Source organism: Bos grunniens, chromosome 17, assembly GCF_055505025.1.
Source record: "Bos grunniens cultivar Pamir isolate PY7600 chromosome 17, Bosgru_T2T1.0, whole genome shotgun sequence".
Lineage (NCBI taxonomy): Eukaryota > Metazoa > Chordata > Mammalia > Artiodactyla > Bovidae > Bos > Bos grunniens.
In genome coordinates this window covers 62,898,129-62,912,399 of record NC_141181.1, presented here as the reverse complement: position 1 = coordinate 62,912,399, position 14,271 = coordinate 62,898,129, and the positions used below count along the sequence as shown (strand labels likewise).

The following is a 14,271-nucleotide window of genomic DNA, read 5'->3' as shown; positions in this document are numbered from 1 at the left end:
TTTGTGGCACAGAAGGGAGCCTCTGCCTTCTTTTGGTCACGGTCTGTCAGGGTTTTATAGGGCCACTCACAGTGCAAGCAAAAGTTAGTACGCAAACCAATTTGCATTTCACCACAATGGAGCTTAAAATAGACTCCTTTGAGAGAGTGGGTGTTGTGTCAGAGAGAGCCAGCTTTAGCCTCGCGTGACACCTGGGAGCTCAGAGGCCCAGACTGCCGGCCGGCCACCCTCCTCCCCCTCAGAACTTCAGCTGGATCAGAGGTGGCAGTCCAGGGTGCCGGCCTGGCTCATGCCTCCCCATGGGCCCTTGAGGCCCTGGTTGGTTCTTTGGTTGTTTTGTTTGGGAGAGGCACGCCAAGTTGGCACTTCGAATATTATAGCACGTAACCCAAAATCCTCTGCACAGCATCCTGTAGTGAGCCAGCAGGGAGAGCCGCCAGGAAGCGCTTATGTACGAGACTTTGGTTTTGACACAGAACCCTCAGCCTTTCCCTATTGCCTTGGGCTGATTAGAGCTTCAGTTTGACTTCCCAGGACAGACCCACACAACGTTGGGGCAGCAGGGAGCCTCTCTGGACACAGGCGGACACATGAGAGGTTTGGGAGTGGGGTGGGGTGGGGTGAGGTTGAGGTGGAGCTCCTAGTGGTCCTCTAACCACCTTCCCTGAGGACTGTGGGCAGAGCTTGCATCCCTTCCCACCTCACAGGGCTGTTGATAGTAACTGAGATAATAAATGTGAAGTATTCAGGCTTGTAAGAAGAAAGGTGCTATGTAAATACAGTTATTGTTGCTATTATGATGATGATCACCATATGCACACATGCTGGAGTTTTCTATAATTAAGTTAAGTGCTGGGTGTGTAATTTTTAACTCGGTGCCGAGTGGCAGCCGCAGTGAGTGGCAGCCCTGCTCTGGCGGTGGGAGTGAGTGTGCCTGCAGGGAAGACTGGACTTGGCGTCCGCCTCCCTCCCGCCCTGGTGCCCGTGGAGCCCATGTGAGGTGGCACCCTGGTTCACTACCTTCTCTGCCCCGTCAGGACAACACGCGCATCTCCTCGGCCGGGTGCCTGGGGGAGCTATGTGCCTTTCTGACGGAAGAGGAGCTCAGCACCGTTCTTCAGCAGTACTTGCTGGGTAGGCCTCTTGTGTGCACTTTTCGGGGCCTCTCTGTCTCCCCTGCCCCTTAGAGGGTCTTCTGGCAGCTGGACCACCCTCTCCTTGGAAATGTCAAAACGGAGTTTCCAGGGGTCTTGCAGCCCGGAGCGTCTCTGCTCCGAGGACGCAGCTGTGGTTGGGAGTGGCCTGTGAGGGATGGCCGCTTGGCGGCCACTTCGGGCAGGGAGGTCTGTGTGCAGTGAGGACTGGGGTTGCCACCAGGCTCCGAGCTGACACACGAGTCTCAGGTGGTGGAGGTGGGCTTCGCGGGCGGTAGACGGTGCAGGTCAGCCCCCCTGTGTCCTTCCACCCAGCGGACGTGTCTGGCATTGACTGGATGGTTCGGCATGGGCGGAGCCTGGCTCTCTCCGTGGCTGTGAGCGTGGCTCCTGGCAGACTCTGCGTAGGCAAGTATGGCAGCGACGTCCAGGACATGATCCTCAGCAATGCCATGGCGGACAGGGTAAGGCTTTGGGGCAGCCAGACCAGGTGGTCAGAATTTCACTCTTGCCAGTAACTTCCTGTGCCCTGGGACCAGTGCTTGGTCTCCCTGGGCACCAGGTTCATCATCTAAATAGTGAGGAGTTTGGGTTGGAGCATCCAGAGGTCCCTTCTAGGCCAGAAAGTCTCTGATTCTGTTTCTGGGAACTAGTGTCTCAGGCTTTGTTCACCTGCCCCATAGCCAGGCAGAAGCTCTTTATGAGAGCTGTCAAAAGGTCTTGGAGATGATGTAGTCAGGGGTGGGGTGGGGACTGGTGGTGGAGAGCCAGGGTCCCCGGAAATGCCTGGGGAAGGGATGGTGTATGGCCCTGCTGCCCCAAGGAGGGAGCCGGAGGCACCCTGTCTAGCTCTCTGCTCACTTTCCAGATCCCCATCGCCGTGAGTGGGGTCCGGGGCATGGGCTTCCTGATGAAGCACCACATCGAGACCGGAGGAGGACAGTTGCCGGCCAAACTCTCCAGCCTGTTCATTAAGGTGAGTGGGGCAGCCTGGCTCATGAGACGGATCTGTGACCAGAAGACACCGGAAGTGTGTCCGTGTGTTCCAGGCACTCTGAGGGTGGCCTGCAGGGCTGGGGGGTGGGGGGTCTCTGAGCCCGTAGGGCTGGGGTGCAGAATGGTCTCTGGAAGACTGCCCAACTTTTTCTTTTGGCCCAACTTTTTGTCAAGAGTCTCCCATAGATCCATGACCCCAAATCAAGTTAAGAACCTCTATTTTAGGCATTCTTTCTAGGTACCCCAATTTTTCAAACTTTGGGGCAGATCTGGGTTCAAATTTATCTTTGCTTTCCTGCCTCCCTTTAGTAGGCGTGACAGTAATTAGCAGGCATGGCTGCTCTGGTGGCTGCAGGACCCGCTTGGGAAAGCTGGGGAGCCTGGCAGAGGGGTCTTCAGCATCTGCGTGATAGAGCATACTGCTCGAACGCTGGTGTGCACACAGAGCCAGAACCTACGTTTTAAGAAATGCAGCCGAGCCCGCCTTTCTTTCTACACCCTGCCTTTGTAACCAGCTCCCGGGCAGTCAGTGGCCCTGGTGCACTGGCCTCACTCTGAGCAGGGAGGCTCCCACGGCTGCTGTCCCCACCCTGCAGACACCCAGAGAGGAGGGTGTACAGGGCCCTGATTGGACTGAGCCTGTATCACCCCGCATGCAGCTGTCGTCAGTGTTTATTACTGAGGACCTGCTGTGCTCCTGGCCGGGCTAGACCCTGAAGTACAGAGGTGAACGGGGCAGACAAGATCTCTGGAGGCGGAGGTACACAAAGAGCCTGTGGGAGGGCCCTCATCTAGATAGGGCTGTCGGGGAGATGCCTGAAGGCTGACGTCTGAGCCAAGGCCTGAAGGATGAGAGGGGACCAACCAGGTGAGGATCTGGGGCAAGCACGTCCCAGGTAGTGGGACCCGCCAGTGCAGGGGCGCAAGGCAGGAAGCAGCGTGGGGTGTTTGAGGAAGTTGGAAGCCCTTGTGGGCTGAGAGTGCCGAGCCGAGGAGAGGGTGGTGTGAGATGACGTGGAGGAGGTAGGGTCTGAACACACCCAGCCGCCCTCTCACAGTGGGAATGCTGTGGAGGGAGCAGGGGGTCAGGTCCCACGACGAGGGCAGAGCCTGGGCTGTGGCGAGGAGCAGGCTGGATGTGCCTGATGGAAAGCCCACGCTCCTCTTCACAGTGTCTGCAGAACCCATCCAGTGACATCAGGTTGGTGGCTGAGAAGATGATCTGGTGGGCAAACAAGGACCCGCTGCCTGCCCTGGACCCCCAGGCCATCAAGCCCATCCTGAAGGCCCTCCTGGACAACACCAAGGATAAAAACACCGTCGTCAGGGCCTACAGCGACCAGGCGATTGTCAACCTCCTCAAGATGAGGCAGGGAGAGGAGGTGTTTCAGGTGGGAGCCTGGGACTGGCGGGCCTCCCCACAGCTTCTGGGCGCTTGTCTTGTGGGCCTTCTGCATGACAGTGTTTAAGGCTTGTACTCTGCCACCCCATAGGCATGAGTGTTGATGGGCAGATAGTCATCTGGTAGTCATCTGGTCTGGTGCCTAAAAACACTCCCTCTATTCCTGAGGTGTTGAGATTCCTTTCAGCAGCAGGGTTCCTCCTCCAAGTAAAATCTCAGGTGGCTCCCAAACCTGTAACAGACCTCCCAGGGCTGCCTGTTGAGGCCCAGAGTTCTGTCCCTCAGCCCCCTGCCTGCTGAGCCACCTTTGAAGCGCTGAGCACTCCAGGCTCCACTCTATCATCGGCTCGGGGTGTGAGGCCTGCATGTCTTGGCTGTCTCTGGATCCACTCGATTTCCTTCCTTTGCCAGGGTCCCCCTCAGTGGTTCTAGTTCTGGGTTCGTGTTCAGTGTTGTCTTTGATTGGAGAAAGCTGAAGCCATATTTTCTCATTTTGTCTCCTCGTTTCCCTCCTCCCCCCAGTCCCTCTGCAAGATCCTGGATGTGGCCAGCTTGGAAGTGCTGAATGAATGCAACCGGAGGTCTCTGAAGAAGCTGGCCGGCCAGGCTGACTCCACAGAGCAGGTGGACGACACCATCCTGACCTGACGGACCCAGGCCCGTCCGCTGGGCTTTGCATCAGCATTTCAGCTCCACCTTTTTGTTCACTGTTTTCATTTTTGAAAATACATTTGTTCTGATGGGGAGCTTAGGAGATGGCGTTCCCAGAAAGTATTTTAATGTATCAACAGACCACAGCCAAAGCCTTAAATCAAACCTACACACAACTGAAAATTGCCTCCTCCATCTCTCACTCTTTTCTTTGGAGAAGACAAGAAAAAGCACACGCATGAGCCTCGCCCAGCGGTCACCAGGAGCTGCTTGTCCACTCTGCGTGGCTGGGTCCAGAACGTGAGGCTCAGACGTCTGCCTCCTGGTCTCTTGTGCCAGAGCTCTGGCTCCAGGGCCAGTGCTTCCAACCTCTGCCTAGATCCCAAGGGGGCAGAGAACCGCAGAGGCCTGCCCGTGCAGTGTCTCAGCGTGGCTTTTCAGCATTGTGCAGCTCACCTGGATCTGACCCATCAGGTGACAGGGACAAAACTCGCACAGCCCTAGTAGTTTGCAAGTTGGGGGAGGGGAATAGGTTTAAACGCAGGTAGTTTGAAGGAGGGATGTTGAATAAAGGCTTTGATTTGATCTTGATAAGCAGATTTTTAAAAATCTCCGAACATCCACTAAACATGAAGCTTCGTGCATCAGGAGCAAGGCAAGGGTGCGTGCAGCTGTCCCCGTGAGCACAGGCAACTCTGATTTCTAGGCGTCTCTCCTGCTCTCTGAAGTCTCATAGATACCTGCAGCCACCGGATCTCAAGAGGGCTGCAGTCAGACCTGAGATCTCACTTGTGTGGAGATCCTAGGGGTTGAATCAGCCGCCTCCCTGTTCTGTCCTGACTCAGAAAGGTAGGCAGCTTCTGAGAGTCGAGTTTTACAGAGAAAGTCTTCCCTTCTGTGGAATAAGAACAAACCACATTCCTGTAATCAGAATTGCAAGAGGAAACCAAAGTCGCAGTTGAGCATCTGCCTCCTTTATGAATGACTTCCTTCCTCCTGGTTCTTAGAAGGCTCGTGATCCAGGCGTCCTGTCTGACGGAGCCCGCCCCTCCGGGCCCCAGTGACGCAAGTGTTCCTGGGCTATTTTCCCTGGTCACAATACGGAACAAAACTTGTACCAAAATTTCTGGTATGAGCTGTAAAAGGAAGGGAAAAAATGAAACATGGTGGGAGCGAGCTTACGTTATAAAAGGCCTAAAGTACTATACCAAAAAACACAAAAGCGAGGCTTTGCTTATTAATAATGCAGCGGAGGTAGAAAGCCTTGTGACTCAGCACTTCTGATGAATAAGACAGGTGACCTCTGAGGTGCCTGAGCCTTGTGTGTCACAGGACTTCCTGTTTTCTTGCAGCAGACGTGGTCTCCACGGGCTCGTTGGAACTGTGGAGTCCCAGGGCTGGAAGGGACCTTGAGAGGACAGCTGAGCCGGTCCCCACGGCCAAAGCAGCCAATGGTTATAGCTTTGGTAGCCATGGTAACTGTCCTCTGCTCCTGGGATTCAGATGATTGCCGGCAGGCTCCCAGCTGCCTGGGGCATATGTCCAGCAAGCCAGTTGCAGCTGCAGTCACCTCTGCCGGTCAGCCCTGGGGAGGCAGGTGGAGTTCTCATGGGAGGGAGGGGTTGTGGGCTGGGAAGCCTCTTTGAGGCGCCCGAGGTAAGTGTTCAGTGCTTCCTCCAGGATCTTAGAGCAGACACTTGTGTCCACCTCTGGTGTGCTGTCCCTAGTCTGAAATCGGGAGAGCCTGATGGTACTTACAGCTGGAGGACTCTGAGTAAGCAAAGTCCAAACCTGCCTAGTGGCTCAGACAGTAAAGAATCTGCTCGTAATGCAGGCGACCCAGGTTCAGTCCCTGGGTCAGGAAGATCCCTTGGAGAAGGGCATGGCTACCTACTCCAATATTCTTGCCTGGAGAATCCCACAGACACAGGAGCCTGGCGAGCTACAGTCCATGGGGTCACAAAGAGTCAGACATGGCTGAGCAACTAACACACTGACATTTTCAAAGGAGAAACACCGGGTTCCCATTCAGAGACTGGAGGACAATGAGATCTCTCTATTCAGGATGGATGGACGGATGAAGGTTGATTCACAGACGGAGATGACTCAGAATCCTGGAGTGCACTGACTTGCATCCCCTGAGTCTGAAAGTGGGCTGCAAAGGGCTGTCACAGCCATGCCAGTGGAGCAGGTTAAGGGGATCCCACCAGCCCACAATTACTGCGGTCCTGAAAACAGCTGCCCAGACCGAACACCCTGGAGGAGAAGGAGCTTGGCAGCAGAGAATGAAGCCATCTGCCCTGGTGGTTCGTAGGGCTGTTTAGCCTCAGAGGAGTCGCCCAGCCTTTCTGGGCCAGTTTTCTCATCTGCAAAATGAGGAATTTGGAATGGAAGCTCCCCATATGTCTTAAAGTTATCCTTTAGGGGTTAATAGTAATTATAACAGGTGCCGTTTGGCTTTTTTTTTTCCCCCACTTAACACACTCAATCTGTGGAGTAGGTTCTCTAGTTAGGACTTTTTTCCTGAGGAGGAAACTGAGGCACGGGATAGTCATAAGTGGCAGTCTGTCCCCAGAGCCACTCGTGTTCTTAGCCTGGCTCTTCCTCCCGCTGCGCTGGCTAGCTGGGCACAAGCCTTGTCTTGTGCCACTCTATAGACTGGTCCTGCAGGCCTCTCTTGTCCTGCAGTGCACGAGGTGAAGTGCCGAGGCGGCTCCAGGTGATTGGCCAGGGGCCTGAGCCACCGCAGGCCTTCCCCCGTGGCTCTGCAGGCTGATCCATACCTCACCCTGTATATAGGACACTTCCAACACTTCCTGTTAGAAAAGACACTTCTCTGAGACTTTTGTGAGAGAGGGGACCCCTGTCTTTGTCTGCCATGTGTTAGAAGGGCAGTGACAAGATGGTGTGCCTTTAGCTAATCTGGAGAAAACTAAGCTGAGCATTCTTAACCTTTTAACTTTGGGAGCCTCTGGAATCTTGGTGTTGAGACTGTTTTAAAATGTAGGGGAGTGTGACGTGGTTCACGAAGTCCCTTGTTCCCTTCATCCCACTGCCAAGATGCTGGAGGGTTTGGGAGAGGGCAGGGGATCTGCAGAGTCAACACTATTTCATTGGTAGGGATTTGGGGACATTATTTTACTGAGTGGATGTCAAAACAAGACAGGCGGTTGGGGATGTTTTTCTTCTAACTAGGGTTCTGTGTGGACTGGTCTTTAACTGCTCCAAGCCTTTCTAAGTAAGAGCAATAGGAAAAACAGGAACCAGCCTAACAGGTTCTAAAATATTTTTAAGGAAACACAGCTGTTTCTTTAAAATCCTCATACAGAGCAACCTGGTGGAGCTGCATGGACTTGGAAGTCAGGTTTAAACCTTAACTTGACTGCTTCATGTTCATCCAGAGCACGTCCCCTAACCTCTCAGAACATGTCCTCGTCTGGACAGTGACAGTCCAGCCCCCCAGGCTGTCTGGAGTGGGTGAGGTAACGCCCTCTACGTGGCCGGGCCCACAGGAGGTGCTGCACATGTGGATGGTGTGAGTAAAGCGAGGTGTGTGGACAAAAAGTGAACCGTGGGCACCTAGTGCTCTGCTAGTGCTCCGATCTGGGGGTAACCGTGGGCCCAGAATTTGCAGATGCTAAGTTTTTGAGCCCAAGTTTTGAAAAGCCATCAACCTAGAGTCAGATCTTTCTGGCGGATTGATTACTGTGTTTGAATGACACCACCCTTATGACAGAAAGTGAAGAGGAACTAAAAAGCCTCTTGATGAAAGTGAAAGAGGAGAGTGAAAAAGTTGGCTTAAAGCTCAACATTCAGAAAACTAAGATCATGGCATCCGGTCCCATCACTTCATGGGAAATAGATGGGGAAACAGTGGAAACAGTGTCAGACTTTATTTTTGGGGGCTCCAAAATCACTGCAGATGGTGACTGCAGCCGTGAAATTAAAAGACGCTTACTTCTTGGAAGGAAAGTTATGACCAACCTAGATAGCATATTCAAAAGCAGAGACATTACTTGGCCAACAAAGTTCTGTCTAGTCAAGGCTATGGTTTTTCCTGTGGTCATGTATGGATGTGAGAGTTGGACTGTGAAGAAAGCTGAGCGCCGAAGAATTGATGCTTTTGAACTGTGGTGTTGGAGAAGACTCTTGAGAGTCCCTTAGACTGCAAGGAAATCCAACCAGTCCATTCTAAAGGAGATCAGTCCTGGGTGTTCTTTGGAAGGACTGATGCTAAAGCTGAAACTCCAATACTTTGGCCACCTGATGTAAAGAGTTGACTCATTGGAAAAGACCCTGATGCTGGGAGGCATTGGGGGCAGGAGGAGAAGGGGATGACAGGATGAAATGGCTGGATGGCATCACTGACTCAATGGACATGAGTTTGAGTGAACTCTGGGAGTTGGTGATGGACAGGGAGGCCTGGCGTGCTGCGATTCATGGGGTCGCAAGGAGTCGGACATGACTGAGTGACTGAACTGAACTGAAACACTGAAAGAGAGGCACGTAAGCAGGTGGACAGGTCTTCACTGTGCCTGGGCTGGACAGCAGTCCTGTCATTGCTGAAGCAGGAGAGGCTGGGAGCCAGCCCCTGTTTTATGAGGAGAAATGCTGGACTGGATGAGTTATAAGCTGGAATCAAGACAGGAGGGAGAAACATCAACAACCTCAGATGTGCAGATGATACCACTCTAATGGCAGAAAGCAAAGAGGAACTAAAGAGTTCTTGATGAGGGTGAAGGAAGAGTGAAAGAGCCAGCTTAAAACTCAATATTAAAAAAAAAATTAAGATCATGGCATGTGGCCCCATTACTTGATGGCAAATAGAAGGGGAAAAGGTGGAAGTAGTGACAGATTTCTTCTCCTTGGGCTCTAAAATCACTGCAGATGGTGACTGCAGCCATGAAGTCAAGAAATGAGTGCTTCTTGGCAGGAAAGCTATGACCTAGACAGTGTGTTGAAAAGCAGAGACATTACTCTGCCAACGAAGGTCCATATAGTCAGGGTTGTGGTCTCCCCAGTGGTCACGTATGGTGGTGAGAGCTTGACCATAAAGAAGGCAGAGCACCAAAGAATTGATGCCTTCGAACTGTGGTGCTGGAGAAGACTCCTGAAAGTCCCTTGGACAGCAAGGAGATCAGTCAATCTTAAGGGAAATCAACTCTGAATACTCACTGGAAGGACTGATGCTGAAGCTGAAGCTCCAGTATTTTGGTCATCTGATGTGCACAGACAACTCATTGGAAAAGTCCCTGATGCCGGGAAAGATCGAGAGCAGAAGAGGCATCAGAGAATGAGATGGTTGGATAGCATCATTGATGCAATGAACACGAACTTGGGCAAACTTCGGGAGATGGGGAGAACAGGGAGGCCTGGCATGCTGCAGTCCATAGAGTTGCAAAGAGTCAGACATGACTGAACAACAACAAAACTGAGGTAGGGAAGGAAGGGAGCGTCTCAAAGGTCATGTGGCCAGTTGGCTGCAGAACTGGAAAAGCAAACCCACATTTCTTGATACTGTGGTCACCAAGCCCCAGGGTCATATTATAAAAATACTTTTGGAAGGCGAATTTAACAAACAAGTCAAGTTCTTGGCGTGTGGTTCTGTGGAGTGACTGGGTTTCACTTTTTAGAAGAGGTGGAGCCCCGTTGTTTCATTGGGCAGTTCTGAGCTGCTAGGAGGGTTCCCTGCAGGAAGGAAGGTGTTGATAGTAACAAAGCTTAGGAAACTGGAAAAACTAGTCCAAAGATTATCAGCTCAGTGGGATTTCTGGGTGAGATTCCTGAGTGTGTCTGCATGGAAACACCAGTTCACTGTGAGCTGCTCTGAGAGTTGGTTGAGATGGCATCTGGGTCACAAACTACCATTTAGACCCTCATAAAGAAGGGAAGTGGGACGCTTGGGGTACTGCAGTATTTAACACAGTGTTTCTCAAATATTTCAGCCCCAAGACTCCTTTACACTGTGAAAAATGGTGGCAGACCCCAAAGAACTCTTGCTTATATGCAACTTGCCTACTGATACTTACCATCTTAGCAAAACTGGTCAATTTTAGAAGCTCCATTAATTCACCTGAAATAAATCTATTACACATTAGCATAGATAACCATATAGCAAGTGTTAAGTTTGAGGAGGGCAGCACTGCTTTGCATTTTTGCACGCCTCTGCACTTCCTGGATACTCACGTCTGCTCAGTGCAGCCCTGGGAGACTCCACCATGCCCTCTTAAGGAATGAGTGGAAAAGGCAAATGACATCTGTTTTGTGAAAATGTTTCAGCTTCACAAATCCTTTGAGTCTCATAGGGGGCCTTGGTGTCTCTAGACCGCAGTTAGAAAATTCTGATCGAATCTTGAAGATGGGAGAAAAATCCTACTTATAATGGGAGGGGGTCTGACCTTGAGTTACAATGAGAGACCCCAAATTTGGCCCACACTTCACAGAAAGCAAACTTGAGAAAGTTCAATCAGGTTATTTCTGAGGCTCCTAACTGTAAATTCTAGGTGTGGCTGCACTTTAACTGAATGGAAACCAAGTGCCCACCATGTCCAGGTCCCAGTGGGTATCAGGATGGTCCCTGCAATCTAGGGACTTCATGTCCACTTGATCTGGAAGAGGGGCGACCAAAGGGCAGGGCCAAGTCTCTTGATCCAATTCGGCCTGCAGCGTACAGGTGGGGAGTCGGGCCAGTTCTCAGGTCCGTCAGAGAAGAGACCACAGTTCTGTTTATTCCCTCCCTCCTGGACCATCATGTTGGGTAGTGGTGCCCTCTGGTCTTATCTGCACCCACTTCCTGTTACCTGATTGCAGCAATTGCTTTTTCCCTCAACAGAGAGTTCAAGTTCAGACTCCACTGGTGACCAGCCTGAACTGTGGATTTCCCAGGTCCCTCCCCAGCCTCTGCTGCACTAGCCCTCATCTGTCCTCCCACCCTGGGCATTGCTGGCTCTGAACCCAGGCCTCACACTCAGGGGTCCCTCCCCTTTCCCCTCAGCCTCCACAGCACTCGACTCTCCTCTGCCAGTTGAGCTTTTTAAAGTGCTCTTAACCCAACTTCCTCCCATTCTTACTACTCTATCCTTACTGTTCACTGGCTGCCAATCCTCTACCTACGCTATCCTGGAAAATACTTTATTCACCCCACTGTTCTCAGCAGCCCCTTCATTTCTCTTCATTCACAACCAGACTTACTGAATGAACAGTATATACCCACTGCCTTCAGGGCATCACTGTATGTCCTGTAAATCTCTGTATACTCTGTCCCTCTTACTCTCTTTGGTTTTTCCTTTTAACATGTGTTTATTTGCATTTTCTATCAGAATGTGAGCTCCATGGAAGCAGGGACTTGAAAGCTTTATTTCCTGCCACCTCTCCAGCTCCTCCATCAGTGCCTGGCAGCTGTGAGCCCTCAAATGTTCACTGCCTCATCTTCCCCAGTTGTACTGTAAATTCCTGAGGATGGAGTTTTGTTTCGCTCCTGGTAGGTCCTCAGTGCTGGCACCCAGTAGGTGCACAATACCTACCTTACTAGTAAAGGGATCCAGGTGTCAGGCTAACTGTTTTCTAAAAATTTGGTAGATACTGTTTGCATATCGTATTTTGTACTGGTCCTTCTTGCTGTTACGTCACACCTGGGCTTCGGCAGTAGCCTTCGTTAAAGCTCTGCAACTGAAAATCCTCCTGCGTGCCTGTACCAGATAACATCCCCCCAGAACATTCTGATAATGCTCCTCTGCTCAGGAACTTTCAATGCCCCCCACTGTAGTTGCTGTAAGGTCTGAACAGGTGGTGTTGCAAAGCTCATCATCGCTAAGCTGGCCCTTCAGAACAGTGGAACAAAGTTTCCCATTGGCAGCACATACTGCTGCTTACCTCCAGGGGCACCAAAGTTTATGTTGTTCTAAATAGAGACTTTATCTACCATAACATAGCTCTAGTCACTGCATTGTAGTTTAGATCATGTATAACAATGTTTCTAGAGGAAAATGTGCTCAGATTTTCCCTTTGGGGAACCAGGCACACACCCTGTCTCGTGGGGAATTCTCCCTCAAGGCTAACACCCATCATCCTCAGGGCTGTGAGAGCAGCTCTTAAAACACACCTGCCATTCCCAGCTCTCTCAATTCCAATTCCACCATGAGAACTCTAGGATGAAATCCTTCCCCCCACCTCCCCCAATTCTAATCAAAAGTGCTAGCTCTCCTCTGAAGTCTAGTCTGCTAATCTGACAGCTGTTTCATCTTGTATTTTTTTTTCCTCACAAGTGTGTCTTATCTCTGATGAGACTGAAAGCTCCTGGATGGGAAAAGCTCTATCCTAGAGTCTGTGGCACAGGAATTAACACCCATTGCCTCCTAGAAGGCACACGGAGGTAAGTCAGAGGAGTCTGGGCTTCCTAACGGCTGGTTCTGCTCCACTTCTTCAAAGTATCCTACAGCTGTGCTCTCAAGAGGCCTCCCTGGGTATGTGTGCTAAGGTCTGCAACAGCAAATGGCCCAAAGCAGGAATGAGTCAGTGCAAAATGACCTCAGGTTTAACAGCATTACTATTACTGTTTATCATATGCCTGTAGGAGCCGGGTGATTTGCAAACATCTCTCATCCTCACAACTATTATGAGGAAACTGGGGGCTTTGAAACACTGATGTGATTTTTCCAGACTCTCAAAAGCTTTTAAGGGGTGGTGCCAGGATTTCAAAGCTGGCAACTGAACCAAAGCCTGTCTGATTCCAGAGCAGGTTGAGGTGGTGATCCAGAGCAACCTTCTGCCTCACCAGGTGGGCAGGGTGGACTGTGCCTGCCTGGGGGAAACTGAGGCTTCTTTCTTCTCTTGTATTTTCTAAAACTGCTAAATCAAAGGGGATCCCACTAATCTTTCCCAGAGCAAGAAGGACCATTTTGTTTCAATGATCATATGAAGAGCTCCCCTCCCAGCTAGTACCTTCAAATCCTAAGCCCATGTTCTTTGGTCATCACCAGGCCGATTCTCAGCTCCCGGAAAAACAACTTAAAGCTTGAGTCAAGACACCCCATGTGCTACTCAAGGATCTTCCCTGCAACACTGTTTATCATAAGAGATTGTAAACGTGAATGCCTATCAACAGCAGAGTGGTCAAATTATAGTATGCCAATGATGGAGTGCTCTGTGGTTGTGAAATGACAGAAGATCTAAGTATGCTGTTAAGAGAGAAGAGGCAATTTACATACATGTGTGTTCCACAGGCAAAGACAATTCATTGAAAGACATTTATTCATTCAACAAATATTTGTTAACCATTTTAAGGTATCAAGAAACTTAGTAACTTGTGAGGGGGTGGGTCTGAGGGGGTAAATGGTAACTTGTACTTTCTGGTAAGCTTCTGTACATTAAAAAAAAAAAACTCCACAGGCATTACTTTGTATAAAGTCAAAATAAGTTTGGGAAAACAAGAAGAAATATCTAGCAAGTACTTGATTAGAAAAGGACAGAGCTATACAGAACTCAGCAGTAACTTACATTTTCCCCCTGCAATTCTACAAAGGAGGATGGCAGTAGGCGCAACCTATTTTTAGTGCAGGTAGGAATTTAAACCCGGAAAAAAAACCCAACGAACCCACCCTAGGGCTGATAATAACCTGAATACCGATTAACGTCGGCGGCCCAGGTCTTCCTACCACACAATCTGCAGAAGTTTTATCTGTAGGTGCGGTGCAACTGAAGCTGAGGGCGCTGCTGCTATCGATCTCAAGGGTGCATCTTACACACGGGGGCATTCACCTCGCAGGCCAGGGTCAAGTTGGAAAGCGACCCGGAATCTGGAACCTCTCGGTCCGCTTTACCAACGGGGCATCTCAGGCCCCAAGAGGTCGCGCGGGGCTGGGTTGTGACTGCCCCAGCGCTGCCGTCAAAGGCCACACTGCTCACACGGTAAACTCACACTGCTTACAGTGTAAAGCTTACACGTCCGGTAAAACTCCCGCAGCTTCCAGCCGCCCTCGGCGTCCAGTCCACGGGCCCCGGGACATGGAGGGCCCGGAGCCAGCACCTCGTAGGCGGTGTCCAGGCAGATGGGGGCGGAGTGTCCTGAGT

At 51.1% G+C, this 14,271-nt stretch overlaps 1 protein-coding gene and 1 long non-coding RNA gene across 4 annotated transcripts in view; both read left to right on the top strand.

The window, feature by feature from the left end:
- The window catches only part of GCN1 (GCN1 activator of EIF2AK4), a 55,178-nt gene extending 50,390 nt beyond the window's left edge, over positions 1-4,788 (top strand). For 2 of the 3 annotated variants that reach the window (XM_086348227.1, XM_086348226.1), the window contains exons 54-58: positions 1,038-1,134; positions 1,470-1,618; positions 2,023-2,130; positions 3,323-3,541; positions 4,075-4,788. In XM_086348227.1, the coding sequence (XP_086204353.1) occupies positions 1,038-1,134; positions 1,470-1,618; positions 2,023-2,130; positions 3,323-3,541; positions 4,075-4,200 (699 nt within the window). In that variant the 3' untranslated portion in view covers positions 4,201-4,788. Of the gene's footprint in view, positions 1-1,037; positions 1,135-1,469; positions 1,619-2,022; positions 2,131-2,809; positions 3,019-3,322; positions 3,542-4,074 lie in introns of all 3 variants that reach the window. The other variant, XR_015144644.1, reaches the window with a different exon arrangement.
- A 3,763-nt stretch (positions 4,789-8,551) lies between these two features.
- Positions 8,552-13,657, top strand: LOC147355574 (uncharacterized). Its single transcript, XR_015144648.1, has 4 exons — positions 8,552-9,639; positions 11,523-11,683; positions 12,468-12,574; positions 13,182-13,657. It is a non-coding gene; the product is annotated as an uncharacterized LOC147355574 (long non-coding RNA).
- The last annotated feature ends 614 nt before the right edge of the window (positions 13,658-14,271 follow it).